The following is a 25,836-nucleotide window of genomic DNA, read 5'->3' as shown; positions in this document are numbered from 1 at the left end:
CCCGCAATCGTCTTAATAATGACAGCGAAAAGGACTGCAAACAGAAGTCAGGCACGTCCATGTCACCTCTGCACCGCAAAAAGCCAATCTCTGCGTAACTCCACATGCAGCTCTCAGACACCATGTCAACGACTTGTGACCTCCCGTTCGATCAACGCCTATACATGTATTTCTGGAGGATAGTGTTATCTCGCGCGATTTGGTTAGCAACAACATCACCGGGTCTGACCCCACACCTTCAGTCATCACAAGTGTGTCAGGGGGCTCCACACCTACGCCAAGCAAGTCAATAGCAGCTACATCACCGTTGTCACTTACGGACACAGCATTACCCAAGCTCAGCACCACAGTATTCATCGATAATAACAAGTTTGAATCCCTCGCTTTCGCCGGTCAGTCAACAACCACACTGACATCAAACATGAACAAAGCGCCAACATCGCAGGCGGTCCGCAGCGACATCGACCCCACACTTCATCACAACACAAGCGGGTCGAGGGCTACACACTCGTCGCCTACAACAACATCATCAACTACAACAACTTCTCGATCATCAGCTGATCATTCGTCATCATCACCAAGACCGATCTCTGTGCCACCAGATCACATTACTTTTAACACTGATGGCAGTATTGCACAGCATTACATAGATTTACATCACAGAATTTCTACTTCAGGCCTTTATAACTTTCAAGGTTGTCAAATCCCAATCTCTTCCGGTCTGAACATTCAGTCTTGGCGCCATTTTCTACGCGATTACGACGACAACATCTGCGACTTAGAATTTGGTTGGCCCATCAACTACTCGCGTGACTTTCTCCCTACTTCGCACGCAACGAATCACACCTTGGCCTTACATTTCGCAGAGCACGTGGACAATTTTTTTGAATCGGAGCTTTCTCACGGTGCATCAGTCGGGTCGCTCGAAACTCTGCCATTGTCTCGCCCGCTCATTACCTCACCATTAATGATACTGTACCTTGTGTGTATTATACACTGTTTTATTGCTATGCAATGCAGCTAACAGAGATTTAGTATACTGTACCTTGTGTGTATGATCTGCTGTTTTATTGCTATGCAATGAAGCTAACAGTGATTTAGTATACTGTACCTTGTGTGTATGATACACTGTTTTATTGCTATGCAATGCACCTAACAGTGATTTAGTATACTGTACCTTGTGTGTATGATATGCTGTTTTATTGCTATGCAATGCAGCTAACAGTGATTTAGTATACTGTACCTTGTGTGTATGATATGCTGTTTTATTGCTATGCAATGCAGCTAACAGTGATTTAGTATACTGAACCTTGTGTGTATGATACACTGTTTTATTGCTATGCAATGCACCTAACAGTGATTTAGTATACTGTACCTTGTGTGTATGATATGCTGTTTTATTGCTATGCAATGCAGCTAACAGTGATTTAGTATACTGTACCTTGTGTGTATGATACACTGTTTTATTGCTATGCAATGCAGCTAACAGTGATTTAGTATACTGAACCTTGTGTGTATGATACACTGTTTTATTGCTATGCAATACACCTAACAGTGATTTAGTATACTGTACCTTGTGTGTATGATACGCTGTTTTATTGCTATGCAATGCACCTAACAGTGATTTAGTATACTGAACCTTGTGTGTATGATACACTGTTTTATTGCTATGCAATGCACCTAACAGTGATTTAGTATACTGTACCTTGTGTGTATGATACGCTGTTTTATTGCTATGCAATGCAGCTAACAGTGATTTAGTATACTGTACCTTGTGTGTATGATCTGCTGTTTTATTGCTATGCAATGCAGCTAACAGTGATTTAGTATACTGTACCTTGTGTGTATGATATGCTGTTTTATTGCTATGCAATGAAGCTAACAGTGATTTAGTATACTGTACCTTGTGTGTATGATCTGCTGTTTTATTGCTATGCAATGCACCTAACAGTGATTTAGTATACTGTACCTTGTGTGTATGATACACTGTTTTATTACAATGCACCTAACAGTGATTTAGTATACTGTACCTTGTGTGTATGATATGCTGTTTTATTGCTATGCAATGCACCTAACAGTGATTTAGTATACTGAACCTTGTGTGTATGATACACTGTTTTATTGCTATGCAATGCAGCTAACAGTGATTTAGTATACTGTACCTTGTGTGTATGATATGCTGTTTTATTGCTATGCAATGCACCTAACAGTGATTTAGTATACTGAACCTTGTGTGTATGATACACTGTTTTATTGCTATGCAATGAAGCTAACAGTGATTTAGTATACTGTACCTTGTGTGTATGATCTGCTGTTTTATTGCTATGCAATGCAGCTAACAGTGATTTAGTATACTGTACCTTGTGTGTATGATATGCTGTTTTATTGCTATGCAATGCACCTAACAGTGATTTAGTATACTGAACCTTGTGTGTATGATACACTGTTTTATTGCTATGCAATGCACCTAACAGTGATTTAGTATACTGTACCTTGTGTGTATGATATGCTGTTTTATTGCTATGCAATGCAGCTAACAGTGATTTAGTATACTGTACCTTGTGTGTATGATATGCTGTTTTATTGCTATGCAATGCACCTAACAGTGATTTAGTATACTGTACCTTGTGTGTATGATATGCTGTTTTATTGGTATGCAATGCAGCTAACAGTGATTTAGTATACTGTACCTTGTGTGTATGATATGCTGTTTTATTGCTATGCAATGCACCTAATATTGATTTAGTATACTGTACCTTGTGTGTATGATACACTGTTTTATTGCAATGCACCTAACAGTGATTTAGTATACTGTACCTTGTGTGTATGATATGCTGTTTTATTGCTATGCAATGCAGCTAACAGTGATTTAGTATACTGTACCTTGTGTGTATGATACACTGTTTTATTGCAATGCACCTAACAGTGATTTAGTATACTGTACCTTGTGTGTATGATATGCTGTTTTATTGCTATGCAATGCAGCTAACAGTGATTTAGTATACTGTACCTTGTGTGTATGATACACTGTTTTATTGCAATGCACCTAACAGTGATTTAGTATACTGTACCTTGTGTGTATGATATGCTGTTTTATTGCTATGCAATGCAGCTAACAGTGATTTAGTATACTGTACCTTGTGTGTATGATATGCTGTTTTATTGCTATGCAATGCACCTAACAGTGATTTAGTATACTGTACCTTGTGTGTATGATATGCTGTTTTATTGCTATGCAATGCACCTAACAGTAATTTAGTATACTGTACCTTGTGTGTATGATATGCTGTTTTATTGCTATGCAATGCAGCTAACAGTGATTTAGTATACTGTACCTTGTGTGTATGATATGCTGTTTTATTGCTATGCAATGCACCTAACAGTGATTTAGTATACTGTACCTTGTGTGTATGATATGCTGTTTTATTGCTATGCAATGCACCTAACAGTGATTTAGTATACTGTACCTTGTGTGTATGATATGCTGTTTTATTGCTATGCAATGCAGCTAACAGTGATTTAGTATACTGTACCTTGTGTGTATGATATGCTGTTTTATTGCTATGCAATGCACCTAACAGTGATTTAGTATACTGTACCTTGTGTGTATGATATGCTGTTTTATTGCTATGCAATGCACCTAACAGTGATTTAGTATACTGTACCTTGTGTGTATGATATGCTGTTTTATTGCTATGCAATGCAGCTAACAGTGATTTAGTATACTGAACCTTGTGTGTATGATACGCTGTTTTATTGCTATGCAATGCAGCTAACAGTGATTTAGTATACTGTACCTTGTGTGTATGATATGCTGTTTTATTGCTATGCAATGCAGCTAACAGTGATTTAGTATACTGTACCTTGTGTGTATGATATGCTGTTTTATTGCTATGCAATGCAGCTAACAGTGATTTAGTATACTGAACCTTGTGTGTATGATACGCTGTTTTATTGCTATGCAATGCAGCTAACAGTGATTTAGTATACTGTACCTTGTGTGTATGATATGCTGTTTTATTGCTATGCAATGCAGCTAACAGTGATTTAGTATACTGTACCTTGTGTGTATGATATGCTGTTTTATTGCTATGCAATGCACCTAACAGTGATTTAGTATACTGTACCTTGTGTGTATGATATGCTGTTTTATTGCTATGCAATGCAGCTAACAGTGATTTAGTATACTGTACCTTGTGTGTATGATATGCTGTTTTATTGCTATGCAATGCAGCTAACAGTGATTTAGTATACTGTACCTTGTGTGTATGATATGCTGTTTTATTGCTATGCAATGCAGCTAACAGTGATTTAGTATACTGTACCTTGTGTGTATGATATGCTGTTTTATTGCTATGCAATGCAGCTAACAGTGATTTAGTATACTGTACCTTGTGTGTATGATACACTGTTTTATTGCAATGCACCTAACAGTGATTTAGTATACTGTACCTTGTGTGTATGATATGCTGTTTTATTGCAATGCACCTAACAGTGATTTAGTATACTGTACCTTGTGTGTATGATATGCTGTTTTATTGCTATGCAATGCACCTAACAGTAATTTAGTATACTGTACCTTGTGTGTATGATACACTGTTTTATTGCTATGCAATGCACCTAACAGTGATTTAGTATACTGTACCTTGTGTGTATGATATGCTGTTTTATTGCTGTGCAATGCAGCTAACAGTGATTTAGTATACTGTACCTTGTGTGTATGATACACTGTTTTATTGCTATGCAATGCACCTAACAGTGATTTAGTATACTGTACCTTGTGTGTATGATATGCTGTTTTATTGCTGTGCAATGAAGCTAACAATGATTTAGTATACTGTACCTTGTGTGTATGATACACTGTTTTATTGCTATGCAATGCAGCTAACAGTGATTTAGTATACTGTACCTTGTGTGTATGATATGCTGTTTTATTGCTATGCAATGCAGCTAACAGTGATTTAGTATACTGTACCTTGTGTGTATGATACACTGTTTTATTGCAATGCACCTAACAGTGATTTAGTATACTGTACCTTGTGTGTATGATATGCTGTTTTATTGCAATGCAGCTAACAGTGATTTAGTATACTGTACCTTGTGTGTATGATATGCTGTTTTATTGCAATGCACCTAACAGTGATTTAGTATACTGTACCTTGTGTGTATGATATGCTGTTTTATTGCTATGCAATGCACCTAACAGTAATTTAGTATACTGTACCTTGTGTGTATGATATGCTGTTTTATTGCTATGCAATGCACCTAACAGTAATTTAGTATACTGTACCTTGTGTGTATGATATGCTGTTTTATTGCTATGCAATGCACCTAACAGTAATTTAGTATACTCTACCTTGTGTGTATGATATGCTGTTTTATTGCTATGCAATGCACCTAACAGTAATTTAGTATACTGTACCTTGTGTGTATGATATGCTGTTTTATTGCTATGCAATGCAGCTAACAGTGATTTAGTATACTGTACCTTGTGTGTATGATATGCTGTTTTATTGCTATGCAATGCAGCTAACAGTGATTTAGTATACTGTACCTTGTGTGTATGATATGCTGTTTTATTGCTATGCAATGCACCTAACAGTAATTTAGTATACTGTACCTTGTGTGTATGATATGCTGTTTTATTGCTATGCAATGCAGCTAACAGTGATTTAGTATACTGTACCTTGTGTGTATGATATGCTGTTTTATTGCTATGCAATGCACCTAACAGTAATTTAGTATACTGTACCTTGTGTGTATGATATGCTGTTTTATTGCTATGCAATGCAGCTAACAGTGATTTAGTATACTGTACCTTGTGTGTATGATACACTGTTTTATTGCTATGCAATGCACCTAACAGTGATTTAGTATACTGTACCTTGTGTGTATGATATGCTGTTTTATTGCTGTGCAATGCAGCTAACAGTGATTTAGTATACTGTACCTTGTGTGTATGATATGCTGTTTTATTGCTATGCAATGCAGCTAACAGTGATTTAGTATACTGTACCTTGTGTGTATGATATGCTGTTTTATTGCTATGCAATGCACCTAACAGTAATTTAGTATACTGTACCTTGTGTGTATGATATGCTGTTTTATTGCTATGCAATGCAGCTAACAGTGATTTAGTATACTGTACCTTGTGTGTATGATATGCTGTTTTATTGCTATGCAATGCACCTAACAGTAATTTAGTATACTGTACCTTGTGTGTATGATATGCTGTTTTATTGCTATGCAATGCAGCTAACAGTGATTTAGTATACTGTACCTTGTGTGTATGATACACTGTTTTATTGCTATGCAATGCACCTAACAGTGATTTAGTATACTGTACCTTGTGTGTATGATATGCTGTTTTATTGCTGTGCAATGCAGCTAACAGTGATTTAGTATACTGTACCTTGTGTGTATGATACGCTGTTTTATTGCTATGCAATGCAGCTAACAGTGATTTAGTATACTGTACCTTGTGTGTATGATATGCTGTTTTATTGCTATGCAATGCAGCTAACAGTGATTTAGTATACTGTACCTTGTGTGTATGATATGCTGTTTTATTGCTATGCAATGCAGCTAACAGTGATTTAGTATACTGCTGTACACCAGGTGGAGTTGGTAACGTCAATAACATTGTAGCCAAATCAAGAGCATTTTGTCTGATTGGTTCCTACAAAAAATAAAAGTATTTCAAGAATTTTAGTAAATTAATCATGAATGTTATCTGAGGAATGAGTTTTTCAAAATTCTAGTACTGTATTTGCTCCATCAATATGCACATCTCCAAAAGAAGTGTAAGTACATGTATACCATGAACATAAAAACTGTCTTAGAAGCCGTAACAACATCAGCAGCCACACACGTTTTTTTTGAACATTTGAGAAACCAAAATTCACCTTTACTTAGAAGCTTTACCCTATGTTACATTTTACAGCATAAATAGAAGTCGCAGCTACTAATACAGACTTTATACTAATTGCATTCATTCATTAAAATACCTCAGAGTCTGTAATTTATGATAGGAATAGTTTGTAATTATTGTAATCCATACCTCAGTATTAGCCAAAACCATGAAGCATCCTTCTAATACCTCCAATGAACTGGCCACCAGTCTGTCTAATGAAGTCAATGGTAATGGCAATGTGACAGCGACCTCAGTGTCCGTGCTAGTAGTCACTGTAGGCAAGTTTGTACCAGTGACTGATGGGAATTCATCTGGCGGTTCATCAGGCCATCCAAATGCTTCTTTCGTCTTGCCATATACTTTAATTGAATCTAGCATCGTGACACCGGCAGGGTCTACAGATGGTCCAACTAAAAATAACACATGTTGATAAGTTCACCCAGTGCAATGCATTAAGTAATTTATGATTCAGGGCCAGGGTTAAAGATTAAACATACTGGTATACACTAGTATTTGCTGCTGTAGTAATCAAACCTGTGATTGTGACCACCTCTATATAAAGACCACCTTTCTATAGTGACCACCTTTCTATAGTAACCACCTCTATATAAAGACCACCTTTCTATAGTGACCACGCGTAACATATGAGCAATCTGTCTTATGTAACCACCCTTTCAGATTTAATTTTTGTCTGTTCATAGAACAATTTATTAATTTCCTCAAGTCAAGTTTGTTTACCTATCTGATTTTGATCAACTCAAAGTGTTTTGTTTTTTTGTTGAATAGTACTATCTCATTATTTTCTGGTCAAATGTAAGATTTGGTAATCTCTATAATAAAATATAATCCAACTCTCATAAAACACTACCTGTCGACAAAGACCATTTTAACAAACCTTTTGTTTATACAAGCATGATATAGCCCCCTCTACACGTTTCAGAAGAAGACCTTTGTTTTTATGCAAAGATGACAAAAAGCTGTTTAATGGATCATTAACGTCATAACCGTGAAGGTAGCACCAATACTGACTGAGAAAGCATGCATACAAAGTACCAAATCATATTCACTCACCAAAAATAGTAAATTTCTTGTCTGCCGTTAGTGATTCATCTCGTGTAAACGGCATGTCATACCACCTGTTACGACTCAAATTGATCTGAAGGACAACAGACATACATGTGTGAAGGTTAAATGAATTATTCAAATGAGTAAATGTCTTCCTCTTTTGTCAGATTAACCGATATAGGGGGTTCAGGTATTCAGATTAACTGGCATAAGGGGTGCACTTATTCAGATTAACTGGCATAGGGGTGCAGCTATTCAGATTAACTGGCATAAGGGGTGCACTTATTCAGATTAACTGGCATAAGGGGTGCACTTATTCAGATTAACTGGCATAGGAGGTGCAGTTATTCAGATTAACTGGCATAGGGGTGCAGTTATTCAGATTAACTGGCATAAGGGGTGCAGTTATTCAGATTAACTGGCATAAGGATGTAGTTATTCAAATTAACTGGCATAGGAGGTGCAGCTAATCAGATAAACTGGCATAGGAGGTGCAGTTATTAGATTAACTGGCACAGGAGGTGCAGTTATTCAGATTAACTGGCATAGGAGGTGCAGCTAATCAGATAAACTGGCATAAGGGGTGCAGTTATTCAGATTAACTGGCATAAGGATGTAGTTATTCAAATTAACTGGCATAGGAGGTGCAATTATTCAGATTAACTGGCATAGGAGGTGCAGCTAATCAGATAAACTGGCATAAGGGGTGCAGGTATTCAAATTAACTGGCACTGGGGTGCAGTTATTCAAATTAACTGGCATAGGGGTGCAGTTATTCAGATTAACTGGCATAGGGGTGCAGGTATTCAAATTAACTGGCACTGGGGTGCAGTTATTCAGATTAACTGGCATAGGGGTGCAGTTATTCAGATTAACTGGCATAGGAGGTGCAGCTATTCAAATTAACTGGCATAGGAGGTGCAGTTATTCAGATTAACTGGCATAGGGGTGCAGGTATTCAGATTAACTGGCATAGGGGTGCAGGTATTCAAATTAACTGGCATAAGGGGTGCAGGTATTCAAATTAATTGGCATAGGGGTGCAGGTATTCAAATTAACTGGCATAGGGGTGCAGCTATTCAGATTAACTGGCATAGGGGTGCAGTTATTCAGATTAACTGGCATAGGGGTGCAGTTATTCAGATTAACTGGCATAGGGGTGCAGGTATTCAAATTAACTGGCACTGGGGTGCAGTTATTCAGATTAACTGGCATAGGGGTGCAGTTATTCAGATTAACTGGCATAGGGGTGCAGCTATTCAAATTAACTGGCATAGGAGGTGCAGTTATTCAGATTAACTGGCATAGGGGTGCAGCTATTCAGATTAACTGGCATAAGGGGTGCAGGTATTCAAATTAACTGGCATAGGGGTGCAGCTATTCAGATTAACTGGCATAGGGGTGCAGCTATTCAGATTAACTGGCATAGGGGTGCAGTTATTCAGATTAACTGGCATAGGGGTGCAGGTATTCAAATTAGCTGGCATAAGGGGTGCAGGTATTCAAATTAACTGGCATAGGGGTGCAGCTATTCAGATTAACTGGCATAGGGGTGCAGCTATTCAGATTAACTGGCATAGGGGTGCAGCTATTCAAATTAACTGGCATAGGGGTGCAGGTATTCAAATTAACTGGCATAGGGGTGCAGCTATTCAGATTAACTGGCATAGGGGTGCAGCTATTCAAATTAACTGGCATAGGGGTGCAGGTATTCAAATTAACTGGCAAAGGGATGTAGCTATTCAGATTAACTGGCATAGGGGTGCAGGTATTCAAATTAACTGGCATAGGGGTGCAGCTATTCAGATTAACTGGCATAGGGGTGCAGGTATTCAGATTAACTGGCCATAAAAGGTAAGAGGTCACTTTATTACTAAGTCTGTCAATCAAGCCATACCAACAAAACAATTGAAATTTCACCATTAGATAATTTTAATCTTTGTCTAAAATATCCCAGGGATGACTTGATGACTTAAACATTAATTCTAGTATACTGGGAAGCTTTCTATATGCAGTATGAAATAATTTTTGTCGCTGGAAATGTAACATTCACTAAACCCAAGTGACTTTTTCACTGCTACAAAACTTGATTCATGAAAACGCATCTCGAGCAACGTGGACATAGTTTACAGTATATGAAGTAAACATTACCTGTACACTTCGGCCAAACATTTCTAAGAATGATGGTACTCTCTCCACAGATTGTGTTCCAATGTGAAATCGTACTCCAACCATAACCATATTGCTGTTATTATTAGTGACATCAATGCTAAAACCAGTCGGCTAATAAAAGTGAAATGTAATATTTGTTTTAAGTTGTACATTATATAATAAGTAAATCATTAGCACTGTACTCCTTATATGGTAATACTGTAGACTTTATACATACCTTTGTACTGGCCACATACATGCCAGTAGTGTTCATTCTGTGTTTGATTTGTTGTACATTATACAGCTGTAATAGATCATTACCACCATACTCCACATCATTCAGTACTTGGGAGTGCTCAAAGAAATCAATTGGAAATGACACTTGACCAACGGGGCGACCTGAAAATAACACAAAAATATAATGTGTAAATATAAAAACATGTGGCAGAGTTTAAGTGTTCTAAGTAAGTAAGCATTGAAGTGAATTTGATTAAATTCGTTACAGTTAGGTGTTAATTTATGATTTCACCCATTGATGCAGATTGAATGAAATTACATCTGCCTGATAACCAATGGAAATCATTTTCTGACAGAAACAGTAACCAACAAGCCATGCATGGCACAGTCCCAGTTAGTTATCGAATTTAAGATATATAGTTTTGTTTATAGTAATATAGCTAGAATATAAACATGTCAGGAATATGATTATGATGATTGTTGAACATTTAAATGATTGACATTTGTATCTGATCATCAAACAAGTATTGAGAGATATTGCTCTGAAACAGCATAAATTAAAACAAAATAAGCCATTTTGAATACATGTATAATGAATATTTAAAATTTGAACATAATCAGTCACAGCAAGTCAGAGATATGGCACTAGAACCACATTTATTAAACCAAATGGCTGCCAGTCGGCCATTTTTCATCTTATCTGAAAACAAAATGATGTGCATCAAGTTCCTATAATGTCCAACGTATATACCAAGTTTGAACAAAGTCTATCTGTAAACAGCTGAGAAATGCTTGATTTTGATGATTTTTAGAACAAAAATGGCCGCCATTCGGCCATCTTGAATCAGATCCTGAAACAAATTGATGTGCATATGTATAATATCATGTATGATGTATGTGTGAAGTTTGATTGTGATTGGTCCAGGCATTTCTAAGGTACATGTCCGGACGGAAGCACGGACGCACAGAGGTCAATACATAAGTTCCCGTTTTCGGACTGCGTCCAAACGGGGACTAAAAAGTGGCAAAATATACTGTATGCCTGGTTTGCATTAAGCAATTAATACACAAGTCAGAAGAAACAACACTGACATATAATGAACACATCACAGTTATCCGGTGCAAACAAATATCAATACTAACCCGATTTTGCAGTCTTTTTTTTTTTAGGTGGTCTAAGCACACTGATAACACTGGCTGGTTGGAATTGACTGGACATCCAGTAACTAGTGTTCTCCACACTTGCCATGTAGATGCGTAGACTACCATCCTCACAAAGCAATATTAATGTTGTACGATGTTGTTCAGATGTGGCTGATGGGTGCCGGATAGCAACCATGTCTTGGATCTACAAAGAAAATAGATTCTTTATAAATGAGACTTATTTTCACCCCAAAATGTGAAACAAATTCAACTTTTGTTATCAATCCCAAAATAAATCCTCATAAATAGTCAAATAAAAAATTATGCAAATTTGGTCTAAAATCAAAAAAAAAAAAATACATAAAAAAGTTCCATAAATATGACAGATATGATACAGGTGAAAGCAAGGTCATTCACAGTGACATAAATATGACTATGCTGTGGCTGTGTTCACCATTTACAATACAGCAAGCTTCCTAAATATTGGACATTATCATTCGTCTGAATTGTAACTCGTATTTTCATATAACAGCATCACTTTATCACAAGTGTGCAACTCATTGAAAAAGCTCATATTTGTACACACCTTGGCTTTAGCTGGTAGTGTCTTAATTTCCTGTACCATAATAGAGTCTGGTTTAACCATCATAATGACTGGTACACCACTGGTTTGAGTTATACAGTAGATGAGTCCTGGATGGTTTGGTACTTCATTCCATTGACACAGTGCTGGGCTGTTAGACTTGCTGGATCCATTGTTACTGAGTGAGTGAGCAATGAATAAAGTGACTGGAGTGGATGCGGACACTTTTGACATTTTGCTAAATTACTCCTCATGACAAATGTTTTTTGAAAGTCTAAGAAAAAAGTTTGGGTACCCAACTATTTTTTGAATTATGAACCTTACATTGTATGCATTTTGTTAAATTTTCAATTTTTATTTGGCCTTACAGCAAGTCTCAGAAGTCTTGGGCTGCAAGTGTTGTGTTAACAGAGTGAACATGGAGATAAAACTTAAAAAAAGTTACCTTTTAAAATTGATCGGGAACAGTGACGGTAGTTGATTGTTTTGTTTGTTCAATGATGCACAGAAAGTTTTACCTGCAAATAAAGAACATTTATAAATTTTTCAATACACAAATTTATTTAGTGAATAAGCTTGCAATGGTGGATTGAACAAAATAATTACTGTTTTATATTATATTTGTGATTTTCAGTACCAATATTATCATGGATAATACGGACAAAAAAAACATTTGAGTTGTTAGTTTGCAATCATCTTTTAATGTAAAAAAACGCCTTGTTTTTCAAATTTTTCACATACACATATTGTAGAGTATGTATTAAACTTGAGTATGATCACATCAATCATTTCTATTCACAAAATCAAATCTTTTCAAACACTTGTTGTGATGTTATGGTGGTCGACACATGTGGAGCAGATTGTACTCGCCCTCTTTGAAACACCCAAAATCACTTAATGTACACACCGTGGCATTTTTCACTTAATGATTTGAGTATGTTAGTTGTTCTTGTGGATTGTTTTGTTCAGTCATTTGTTTTGTTATCTAGACTTGCAAACTTTCCTATATGATTTTCGTTTGGGTATGTTATTTCAGGACAAATTTTATCAAAACATGTGGGACCTGCATGGAATAAGATCTTCTTCGGATATCACCATACATAGATATAAAAGTGGTAAACCTGCATGTTAGCGCTTACCTTGTGAGTAACTAAAGAAGAGTAACTGCAATGTATGTGAATAATATACAGACACTCCACCACCAGCAACCTGTCCATTAGTGTCCTAAATACAATAACAAATCAATTTAATGTACAAATTATTAAAACTTGTCGTGTTATTTGTAAATTACATTTTGATTAGTGTTTATTTCACAAATATCTACAAGTTTACTGATTAAATTCCAAGATCGCAGACGTTTTTAAAAACAAAGGTCACAGTAAGAAGATACTACTAATAACACAGTTTAGGGGTTCATACACCGAGTGATTGAATACTGAAAATGATCTGGTCTATAATCACCTTTAAGTCATCGTGAGTGACATCCAATACGTTGGTCACGTAGAATGGTCCATGCTTTGCACTACTCAGTTCTTCCATTGGCTGGGTGTAAATATAGCCAGCTGATGACATCAACACCATAGTGCGAGAGTCTTCGGTAAATATGAACGATGCATCACGAATCTTACCACTGGGTAACAGGAAGTAGTAAACAGGGCTCAATGCATCCTGGGATAGGTCATAGATCTAGGATAGGACAGAGAATGATGAGAACATGTTGTTTTTACACTGTGATAGAATGATGAGTCTCAGAATCTTGGGTTCAATTTTGGAATAATTTCATTCTGAATTGTGCACACAAACAACCAAACAAAAGTTGTGTAAATTTATGTTCATGGTTTTACGAGTTTACGAGAAAAAAAACAGCTTTAACCCTTCGAGTCCCAGATATTTTACACGCCCAAAATTTAGTGCATATATTTACATGTTTTTGTAAAATAAATTTCATCACAATTTTGGGCAAAATAGACTTTCAGATATTGCTTTTAAATTTGACCAATAGGTTTGTCGGTTTTTATCAAAATTTCAGTGTCAAAAGTTGACAATGGCATACAATGGGTTAATCATATGTTGGCTATGTACTACACACTTCATTTCACATGGAGACTTTGGAGACTACAAGTACCAATATACATGATTCTGAATACAAGTTGACAATGGCATACAATGGGTTAATCATATGTTGGCTATGTATTACACACTTCATTTCACATGGAGACTTTGGAGACTACAAGTACCAATATACATGATTCTGAATACAAGTTGACAATGGCATACAATGGGTTAATCACATGTTGGCTATGTACTACACACTTCATTTCACATGGAGACTTTGAATACTACAAGTACCAGTATACATGATTCTGAATACAAGTGGCTGGGATTACAATTACAAAGCCACTTTATTATCTACACATTGCTGGTATAGGGTATTGGAATTCAAGGTGGGTGCCACAGACAGACAAAACAAAAGATTACTAGTATTTGCTATGTTAATTAAGAAATGAATTGAGCATTCAATCAGCAGAAAACTTTAAGACAAGGAAATATACCTTGACAAAATCAGCCGTTACTATAGCAAGTTCACACTGAGATCCAGGTAACCAGATAGCTTTGATGATGAAATTACCAGCTTCTAGTTGTGGATGCAATACCAGGTGATCAGACACTGAACCTGAACTTGTAAAAGTCAACACATGACAATCCTGTAACACAAAACATAAAGTCAATGTCATGGCAATCAAAAATCCTCAAAAATCGACAGGTCCCAAAATTTATTAAATGGATGACTATAAGACAATAACTACTATATACAAAACGCAATGCAAGACAGAGAAGGTGGCAGCAATGTTTTACCTTGAGTCCACACACGGCAAGTAAATCTTCATTGCATGGGTTGCCACAAATATTCAATACAGTGAATGGTACAGGGGCTGATGACAGTCGCTGTAAATAAGAATAAAACAATTTTAGTGAAATATCATATGAAGAAGACTCAATTGCACAAAAGTATTTGCTTTTTCAAAAGCGCATCTCTGATAGAAGTGGATTTGTTATAGCATCTCAAAGTGATTTGTGTATACTGGATTATTGAAATATTACTTAATGTGAACATGAACACTCTGCATGTACTACTAATAGAGCAAAAAAGGACACAAGTAAAAACCATATCGCAGACAAGTTAAAAAGTACAGTATATATTCTGTATTTGTCCATCATGCTTGAATTTTCAAAAAGAAAACGAAAAGTCATTGATATGCTAAATATTTGTATTGTACTAAAATTAAGACATATTCAATTAAGCCACCATGCTTTGATCATAAACCTAGGAAGAAACACTGATATCTCAGCTTGTCAGTTGAATTCTGAACATTGGTTTAGTCTGTCACATGTAAAAACCAAAATTTAGAGTTTTACTCACAGTCAAAGTCAGTTTTCTTTTACTAGAATCGGCTTGTTTCAATAATGCCGACAGCTGAAGTATGGTAATCTTTCCTTTCTCATGGCTGACAGCCAGATGCTGGCGACGCCCATTTGGAGATGACATCACACACATAGCAACACGGCGTAGCATATGTGCACTAATGAGTTGTCGTATGGTCTGTCCCTGATCACCAGAGTAGTTCATACGTACATTCTCAAATGCTCCTTCTTGTGAACCAAGAGTGGGAACCTAGGTTTGATAATAAAAATAACGTTTATTGGAAATGTGTGGAAACAGGCTATAGTATATTTGGATACACTGTTATAACAAACTCTGAAGGGGCATACCATAGTGTTCACTATAGTGAATCACATAATACATTGGGTTTGTTATAGTGAAGTGTTCACTATAATGAATCACATAATACATTGGGTTTGTTATAGTGAAGTGTTCACTATAGTGAATCACATAATACATTGGGTTTGTTATAGTGAAGTGTTCCCTATAATGAATCACATAATACATTGGGTTTGTTATAGTGAAGTGTTCCCTATAATGAATCACATAATACATTGGGTTTGTTATAGTGAAGTGTTCACTATAGTGAAGCACATAATACATTAGGTTTGTTATAGTGAAGTGTTCACTATAATGAATCACATAATACATTGGGTTTGTTATAGTGAAGTGTTCACTATAATGAATCACATAATACATTGGGTTTGTTATAAGTTGGAGACATGCAATAAGTTCATTATATCGAGAAATTCATTATAAAGATGTTTGTTATAACAAGGTTACCATGTAAATTGTATGTCTCACATGTAGAGCAAGACATGCTTTCTCTAATTGGTTCACATATCTTTCTCTTAGTGAACAGTATTCCTTTAATGCAACAGTAAAAATGCAAGTGCATGTGCACTTCAGATTACCTATGTTTAACCTGGGGTGCATGCTCACTTACAATTTATAACACCTCATTGAACGAATACTGCTAAGTTGACTACTAAAGAGATGTTATTATTTTATGATAAAAAAATTATTCAAACATGCTTAAAAATACCCACATTGACATGTAACATGGTTTTGTTGAGTACTTACCATGAGGTTATCAGTGTTTTCAACTGTTTTATCAATAGAATGTAGCTCATGCAGCGCTTTCTGAGCCCGACCAGCTGCACCGACTGGTGATGTACGTGTACAATTCTCACCAATTGGTTCCACTAGTGTCTGCACCATGGTTAGTATAGTACTGACAATTTGAGAGCTCTCCTGAGAAATCAATGAAAACACAACTGTGAGTAATTCTTGTGATAAAAGCAATAAACAACTGATTACTGATACATGTAATTACTAAGGAAACAATAGCCAGGTGGATGCTAATTTACCATCACTTGACAGTTTTTATCTTACAAGCGAACAGGGTGTCAATTTTACACAGATATTTTAGTGTAGAAACTTCAATTTTGTATTAAATATCAAATCTGCTGTACTAGTATTAGCAGTGCATGTGATTATGTAGACTGTGTCTATTGTAAAAAGTAAGTCGTATTGTAGGCCTTACAAAAATAATTCAGATGTTTTTTTTCCCCCCTTATTTCGCCGCTCCACAGAGAAGCATTTATTGATCCAGCTTATAATAACAAAGAAAGTATTAATTAACTCACTATATGGTTTATCAGAACATCCTTGAATTTTTCTACTTGTTTGCACATAGCTAGTCTGGCTTTGTTGGCTTCCTCATTGGTTTTCTCACTGCTTTGTGCTTTATCGATTGGAGTTGGAGAGGAGGTTCTCCTTCGTAAGGAACTATCTGGTACTTTATCCATTGAGAAAGGTGACTGTAAACCTGTCTGTGCAGCAACACTGGAGTCCAGACCACTAGAAGGGATGCGCTTCACTAGTGCCTATAGTAAAAGGGTACAGGAGGGAAACGGATCAATCAGAGACTTTCTAGGAGGGGGGGGGTCTTCCTGGATCCAAGAAAGTAAATAGTAAAGAAAACTAGATATATAATTATTCACTAAGTACTGCATGATAAAAATAAACTTGTTAAAAAAGATTTGTTGTCTCCTGCATACATCTGACACATGAGCAGGTGACAACTCCCTCATTTTAACACATAGACAGTCATTTATACACGCTTGGACAATTTTGCTAAGTCTGAGAAATTGAGACATTAGTATGGAAATAAACATTTATATTCATTCTGTGATTCCACAAGTAAATCATAAATAGAATAGTAACATACCTGACATGTGCCGTCTTCTTTGGCACCACAATCACAGAAGAAGGATCCATACTTAGCATATGATAATTCATGATCTTTATGACATACCTTGGCACAGATGGTACAAATACCAACACCATCTACCATCTTACATGTATGGCAATGGTACCTACAATACAAAACAACATTAAGAGTTCATCTATCCCACAGATGGTACAGATACCAACACCATCTACCATCTTACATGTATGGCAATGGTACCTACAATACAAAACAACATTAAGAGTTCATCTATCCCACAGATGGTACAGATACCAACACCATCTACCATCTTACATGTATGGCAATGGTACTTACAATACACAACAACATTAAGAGTTCATCTATCCCATAGATGTACAGATACCAACACCATCTTACATGTATGGCAATGGTACCTACAATACACAACAACATTAAGAGTTCATCTATCCCATAGATGGTACAGATACCGACACCGACACCATCTACCATCTTACCTGTATGGCAATGGTACCTATAATACACAACAACATTAAGAGTTCATCTATCCCATAGATGGTACAGATACCAACACTATCTACCATCTTACATGTATGGCAATGGTACTTACAATACACAACAACATTAAGAGTTCATCTATCCCATAGATGGTACAGATACCAACACCATCTACCATCTTACATGTATGGCAATGGTACTTACAATACACAACAACATTAAAAGTTCATCTATTTCATAGATGGTACAGATACCAACACCATCCACCATCTTACATGTATGGCAATGGTACCTATAATACACAACAACATTAAGAGTTCATCTATCCCATAGATGGTACAGATACCAACACCATCTACCATCTTACATGTATGGCAATGGTACTTACAATACACAACAACATTAAGAGTTCATCTATCCCATAGATGGTACAGATACCAACACCATCTACCATCTTACATGTATGGCAATGGTACTTACAATACACAACAACATTAAGAGTTCATCTATCCCATAGATGGTACAGATACCAACACCATCTACCATCTTACATGTATGGCAATGGTACTTACAATACACAACAACATTAAGAGTTCATCTATCCCATAGATGGTACAGATACCAACACCATCCACCATCTTACATGTATGGCAATGGTACCTATAATACACAACAACATTAAGAGTTCATCTATCCCATAGATGGTACAGATACCAACACCATCTACCATCTTACATGTATGGCAATGGTACTTACAATACACAACAACATTAAGAGTTCATCTATCCCATAGATGGTACAGATACCAACACCATCTACCATCTTACATGTATGGCAATGGTACTTACAATACACAACAACATTAAGAGTTCATCTATCCCATAGATGGTACAGATACCAACACCATCTACCATCTTACATGTATGGCAATGGTACTTACAATACACAACAACATTAAGAGTTCATCTATCCCATAGATGGTACAGATACCAACACCATCTACCATCTTACATGTATGGCAATGGTACCTATAATACACAACAACATTAAGAGTTCATCTATCCCATAGATGGTACAGATACCAACACCATCTACCATCTTACATGTATGGCAATGGTACTTACAATACACAACAACATTAAGAGTTCATCTATCCCATAGATGGTACAGATACCAACACCATCTACCATCTTACATGTATGGCAATGGTACTTACAATACACAACAACATTAAGAGTTCATCTATCCCATAGATGGTACAGATACCAACACCATCTACCATCTTACATGTATGGCAATGGTACTTACAATACACAACAACATTAAGAGTTCATCTATCCCATAGATGGTACAGATACCAACACCATCTACCATCTTACATGTATGGCAATGGTACCTATAATACACAACAACATTAAGAGTTCATCTATCCCATAGATGGTACAGATACCAACACCATCTACCATCTTACATGTATGGCAATGGTACTTACAATACACAACAACATTAAGAGTTCATCTATCCCATAGATGGTACAGATACCAACACCATCTACCATCTTACATGTATGGCAATGGTACTTACAATACACAACAACATTAAGAGTTCATCTATCCCATAGATGGTACAGATACCAACACCATCTACCATCTTACATGTATGGCAATGGTACTTACAATACACAACAACATTAAGAGTTCATCTATCCCATAGATGGTACAGATACCAACACCATCTACCATCTTACATGTATGGCAATGGTACTTACAATACACAACAACATTAAGAGTTCATCTATCCCATAGATGGTACAGATACCAACACCATCTACCATCTTACATGTATGGCAATGGTACTTACAATACACAACAACATTAAGAGTTCATCTATCCCATAGATGGTACAGATACCAACACCATCTACCATCTTACATGTATGGCAATGGTACTTACAATACACAACAACATTAAGAGTTCATCTATCCCATAGATGGTACAGATACCAACACCATCTACCATCTTACATGTATGGCAATGGTACTTACAATACACAACAACATTAAGAGTTCATCTATCCCATAGATGGTACAGATACCAACACCATCTACCATCTTACATGTATGGCAATGGTACCTACAATACACAACAACATTAAGAGTTCATCTATCCCACATGTGAACACACGTGGTAGACAGACTTACAACTAACACATACATGTTGTACAGCAGAGATAACTTACCAATGTTGATTCATGAACTCTTTCTGAGTGATGGTAAATGTACACAATTTATTACACAAGGAATCTTCATCCTGAAATAACAATACCACCAGCTGGGTTATTATATATTATTATACATCTGTCACAGCGTGCCGTAATTATGGGGTATTTTCATCCTACCATATAAGGAAATGCGAATTCCAAATATAGAATGATTACGTGTGTAAGCATCCTCTAATAATAAAAACAAATATGGCTGCCATCAAGGTTTGACCGGACTCAACACAAAGAAGTTCACTGATTCTGTTCTAAACTTTTTGGATTTCTGCATCCCATGATGTATCCTTGGAAGGAAAAGATGTATAATAATAAGGTTATTACGAGGATACCTCAAAGTATGCACTCAAACAGTACGCCGTCGATTCGACCTCCGCTGCGTGTCAGACGATACTCTCGATGTACTGTCTTCGTGCATACTTTGAGATATCTTTGAAATAACCTCATAGTATTGACTGAACATAGGCATCAGTGCCCAAGCATACTAGATTATTTACCCACAATCCTTAGAGTGTATAATTTGCTAGACATTAAGCTTCTCATTTGATATTAATATTTTTATTACACGCTTCCCAGTTGATATGTGTAGTTTACTGTTTACTTGGGGGAGGGGGACTAATATAAGTTTGAGTCATATTGCTTAATGAATCAAATGTTCAATCTGTAGATTGTGTGGTAAATATATATCTTGTTTTAACTCATCTGCCAATATGGCTAGCAACATATGTACAATATCTTACTGAATCTTCAGCTGCGGAGTCTTCATCTTCAGGTATAATATCTTCCACCCAATCAGAGTCCACCTCTTGTGGCAGAGTTTCTCCATCATATGGCGGAGAGGGACTACCACTTCTGAAGAAAGAAACATCTCTTAGTTAACACAATGACAGCTAGCTAAAATATGAATTACAAAGTATGAATTGAATCAGACTGCAGGAATCAAATATCAACCATTGATATCATTTGAGTCAACTTTTTTCATCTTTCAAAAATTGTGATTAAGTTCTGTAGCCAATAGAAGATTCTGTCAACTTGGTACAAAACTATCAAAAAGATTATAAAAAAAAAATCATAAAAATAGGCAAAACATTGTATCAAAATGATTGCAGAAGAAATCAGTGCTCAAAGGGCCATGTAGAGTTTATAATAATTTCAAGCCAAGGTGTTGTAGACAGTTCCATTCAAGCCAAGGTGTTGTAGACAGTTCCATTCAAGCCAAGGTGTTGTAGACAGTTCCATTCAAGCCAAGGTGTTGTAGACAGTTCCATTCAAGCCAAGGTGTTGTAGACAGTTCCATTCAAGCCAAGGTGTTGTAGACAGTTCCATTCAAGCCAAGGTGTTGTAGACAGTTCCATTCAAGTCATTTTTTTGTCTTTTAGATCACAACATAGCTCCAAAATGGATATATTTGTAACTATGAATATTACAGAATTGATTTTATGCAACAATTATGAGAATAAATTGTTTATGTGTGAAAATTTTGCATATAGAAAGTCAAATAGACAAACCAGAAATAAAGGTACACCAAAAACAAACAAGGATTAAGATTAACGATAGGATTAAATATAATCATAATCCAACTAAAGTATACTGCATATTCACTGATTAATAAGAAGTTCAAGTTTACCTATCTGATGAGTGTTTCAATGCTCCAAGTATATTAACTATGTATGACAGAAGATAACAGGCAGCTTCCATCATGTTTTGATGCTGTAAATAAAACGTTTAACAATTTTAATAATGATCTAAAAACCAGACTTTTTTTTTTTTTTTTTTGAATTGCAGCTGTGACATACCATACTTATAGTGTACTCTAATGGGGGGGGGGGGGGGGGGGGTCACATAAACCCAAAACATATACATTTGTACTATACACTGGATCATCAAAATATGACTTATGTTGGTCATTACATTACATGTACATTTCATGGAGCAAATACACTATCACTACTACTGGTATTGATTTATTATCAACTATCAACTAAATTATACCAATGGTCTATACTGAAAGACAGGTTCTTTTAAACACAGTGGTATCACCAAGTTTAAAAACAATAGATTAGAAAGAACAGTGATATGCTGGGATATACATAAAAAGCTGCCCTCTCTTACCACATACCTTGCCTTCAGTTACATTTGCTTCTATCTTTTCTACTACATCCTTGTGTCCCAGATATTTCTTACTGTAATGTGAAAAGACAAAACCATATGCACTCAACATCAGCCAACATAGATTATACAAATTACTTTTTTTGAACTTGAATTAGTAAAAAGCACAAATTTAATCAGTAGAGACAAATGTCATTGAGGTTGTTAAGTTGTAAAGTCACAGCATTTTTTTTAATTGTGTCTTTATAGACACTAGTGAATTATCTAAACAATCCTAGCAGCAAAAATTAAAAGTTTTACAGTACTTTAACAAATTCTATTCTTGCTTGAATATGTTTGTGATTTGATCACTTGAAATTGTGCACAGGAGCTATAACGGTATATCACGAAAGTGGAAGCAACTTATTTTAGTCTTGAGTACTTGCTAGAAAGGGAAGAGTACAAATGTAGGTAAACAGTAAGCCTAATTTCCAATTTTGAGTTTAATTAGGTCACATGACCATATGTGGTTATTTAAATATGTTGATCAGGTGAACAGGTGTCAAATGTCTTCAATAAAGTACTGGTTGAATGTCTATGTGCAATAGTACTTACTCTAGATATGGTAACAGAGATGATAAATATAGGGTGAGTATTCAGCACACTAACATGCCCATTGAGTAAGACAACTTTCTTGAACAAAATTGGTTAAAGTGTGTTCAAGAAATTGTAAATAAAATTGACGTGTTCCACCATGTTGTAATACTGAACATACAAAATTGAGCACATGAGAGGCTTACTAACACTGCCCCACTCACCATTCCTCCAGCCAATCGGTGGCCGCTTTGAATAATTCAAGATGACCTGATCCAGAACCTGCACCGGCTAATGTAGCCATGACAACCATCAACTCTGAGAATCCCGTTCCTACAGAGTCAAGAAGCTGTGACCCCATTGGTAGTATAGCTTTCAGGAGAGTAGCAGAAATGTCTTCATTTACATGGCTGTGAATAATAACAGTATGATAAGTTAACAAGTGTGTGATATTATAGCAAAGAAATGTCAGAATAATTCAAGCATACATAAAATACATACTCCTGTATTCTGGTACAAATTTTGTTTGTATAAAATACATATGGCAGAGAAATTCTGAAATTGAGCTCGACATTTAGTACTATTATAGACCTCTTAACAATTTATAAATAAACCAGAGGAATCTATGCAAACACATGTCAGATCAGTGTGCCCACTAACAGGATTGATTTGGAAGGAATCCCAAGTGAGAATTGAATTCCCCAACTCAAGTTCAGTCAGCTTGTTTTCTTGGAAGTACAGGTGACTTGAGACACAAACCAAACTGCTGTGGCCCTGCTTAATTTAGTATTTACATTTGTTTACAAAATGTGAATTTCATTTCAACAAATTACAAATTTAATATAGTAAGATTTGTTTACTATGAATGCATGATTTTCTGTTGTGCTAGTGAATTAGAACATCTAGTTATGTCGCGAACATTAATATTATTATTAATTTCGGAGTTATTATCGTTATATTCGATGTTACAGTGATATTGTTGATATCTAAATGAAATGCATAAATTATGTTAATTAGGGTAAATCTACGTCCGCACATGGTCTGCATTGACCAATCAGTGTTTGTTTAACTTTGGCTCGCGTGCAGTTCCATTTCTGTTTTTTACCGCTTTCCTGTTACAGTCAGACATGTTTTTATCGTTGTATATTTACTGAAGTAGTTTTGGAAATAAATAGTATACAAGTTGTGATTGTAACATTATCGGAAAACTTATACCGTCTGTATTTATGTGACGTTACGTCACTAGTTGCCAACCGTTGAGCGCCAGTAGCAGGTTGTAACGGCTTTAAATAGAGAACACACTGTGTCAGGTCAACTAAATCACTTTTACAAGTAACATTATAGACAGGATTACGGTTTCTGCTCAGATAACAACGTTCATAACCACATGATAACTCTTCACTCACCTGTTTTCTTTGACAATATATGAAGTGAGTCCCTGTAGCAGCAATCTGTTTTCCTGTACTTTGCCACCTTGTTCTGTGTCCTTAATGATTCTTGCTAGCCATGTCTGAAGTTTATCTGCACTGACTGTGGTAAGTTTACCAAGAGATGAACACAATGTCTCATAACTTTTGTCATTACTGTTCTTCTCAGCTGTTAAAAAACATAATAACATAATTTGATAACATGAAACTCACATTTTATAAACACTATAAGTGTAAAACCAGAAAATCAGATGTCACAACAGTTTAGTTTACACCTTCAAAACATTTTTACAGCCACAGACAAACTTTTTTTATGAATAACTTTCTACTTAGCAGTGCACAAAGTGACCCAACTGTTTTGAATTCCATTTTGACTCAAGATCCCAACAAAATCAGTCCTATCAGAAAGCACACTGCTCTGTACTTCTTCCATGTGTACATGTACTTTGCAGTGTCAAAGGTTTGGAGACAGCTGTCTACTTACCAAGCTGAAAGAGTTTGTTGAAGAACTTGAGTAATCTTGTGCCATACTCGGCTGATAAATTCTCATTTGAGGAACTCAATAATAGATCTACAAGATCTGAAAAAAGAACAGACAATACAATTACTGGATGATGAAACACAAATTTAGACAAAAAAGAAAGAATTTAGACAATTAATGGAAAGGTACTTATGGATAATGCTTGTCAGTGGACATAAATATCAGGTGTGAATTAAGAGTACATTGTACAAATAACACATACAACAATGCCATGTTGATGGCCAATACTTGCATACACTTGATTATCCCTGGAAATATCGCAACATAACGCTCACTCAATACATGTATATAATCTGGTTTTACAAGACCTAAATTACCAGCACCAGTGCTAAATTCACGGTATCATCAGTGACATACCTGAATCTTCTGTGTAGAATTTCTCCAAAGCTTTCTTGGCGGCACTTTTATCTAAATTACTCTCCATAGTTTTCAAGCATTCATGCAAGATACTTTCATCAAGGCAGCTGATGATAAGACAAAATGTAAATTAAATCTGAGCTCTCATCTAAGATTTTTACCCTAAACAAAGGATGGTCAGGTAGACAGTTCAAACCATGCATCTAATAAATCATAACATATTCACATAGTAATATGCTTTCAATAAGTCGTGTAACCTCTAAAGATTCTGTGATGTCAAAATTCAAGAT

At 36.0% G+C, this 25,836-nt stretch overlaps 1 protein-coding gene across 1 annotated transcript in view; it reads right to left on the bottom strand.

Moving 5' to 3' along the window:
- LOC100366591 (E3 ubiquitin-protein ligase UBR4) overlaps positions 1 to 25,017 on the bottom strand; it is an 86,536-nt gene extending 61,519 nt beyond the window's left edge. The window contains exons 1-30 of the mRNA XM_085491994.1: positions 24,978 to 25,017; positions 24,628 to 24,817; positions 23,446 to 23,631; positions 22,659 to 22,722; positions 22,167 to 22,249; positions 21,280 to 21,391; positions 20,504 to 20,574; positions 20,310 to 20,397; positions 19,645 to 19,661; positions 19,206 to 19,293; positions 18,909 to 18,925; positions 18,470 to 18,557; positions 18,265 to 18,281; positions 17,768 to 17,915; positions 17,184 to 17,423; positions 16,618 to 16,788; positions 15,514 to 15,765; positions 14,949 to 15,038; positions 14,645 to 14,797; positions 13,554 to 13,778; positions 13,232 to 13,316; positions 12,538 to 12,610; positions 12,096 to 12,270; positions 11,510 to 11,714; positions 10,368 to 10,528; positions 10,130 to 10,261; positions 7,985 to 8,069; positions 7,061 to 7,323; positions 6,545 to 6,679; positions 1,178 to 1,309 (exon numbers count right to left, since the gene is read on the bottom strand). Of these exons, the coding sequence (XP_085348120.1) occupies positions 1,178 to 1,309; positions 6,545 to 6,679; positions 7,061 to 7,323; positions 7,985 to 8,069; positions 10,130 to 10,261; positions 10,368 to 10,528; positions 11,510 to 11,714; positions 12,096 to 12,270; positions 12,538 to 12,610; positions 13,232 to 13,316; positions 13,554 to 13,778; positions 14,645 to 14,797; positions 14,949 to 15,038; positions 15,514 to 15,765; positions 16,618 to 16,788; positions 17,184 to 17,423; positions 17,768 to 17,915; positions 18,265 to 18,281; positions 18,470 to 18,557; positions 18,909 to 18,925; positions 19,206 to 19,293; positions 19,645 to 19,661; positions 20,310 to 20,397; positions 20,504 to 20,574; positions 21,280 to 21,391; positions 22,167 to 22,249; positions 22,659 to 22,722; positions 23,446 to 23,631; positions 24,628 to 24,817; positions 24,978 to 25,017 (3,786 nt within the window). The remainder of the gene's footprint in view (positions 1 to 1,177; positions 1,310 to 6,544; positions 6,680 to 7,060; positions 7,324 to 7,984; positions 8,070 to 10,129; positions 10,262 to 10,367; positions 10,529 to 11,509; positions 11,715 to 12,095; positions 12,271 to 12,537; positions 12,611 to 13,231; positions 13,317 to 13,553; positions 13,779 to 14,644; positions 14,798 to 14,948; positions 15,039 to 15,513; positions 15,766 to 16,617; positions 16,789 to 17,183; positions 17,424 to 17,767; positions 17,916 to 18,264; positions 18,282 to 18,469; positions 18,558 to 18,908; positions 18,926 to 19,205; positions 19,294 to 19,644; positions 19,662 to 20,309; positions 20,398 to 20,503; positions 20,575 to 21,279; positions 21,392 to 22,166; positions 22,250 to 22,658; positions 22,723 to 23,445; positions 23,632 to 24,627; positions 24,818 to 24,977) is intronic.
- Positions 25,018 to 25,836: the final 819 nt, after the last annotated feature.

The sequence above is a fragment of the Saccoglossus kowalevskii genome, chromosome 17 (genome assembly GCF_978046115.1).
Source record: "Saccoglossus kowalevskii chromosome 17, keSacKowa6.1, whole genome shotgun sequence".
Lineage (NCBI taxonomy): Eukaryota > Metazoa > Hemichordata > Enteropneusta > Harrimaniidae > Saccoglossus > Saccoglossus kowalevskii.
This window is presented reverse-complemented; position numbering and strand designations above follow the sequence as displayed.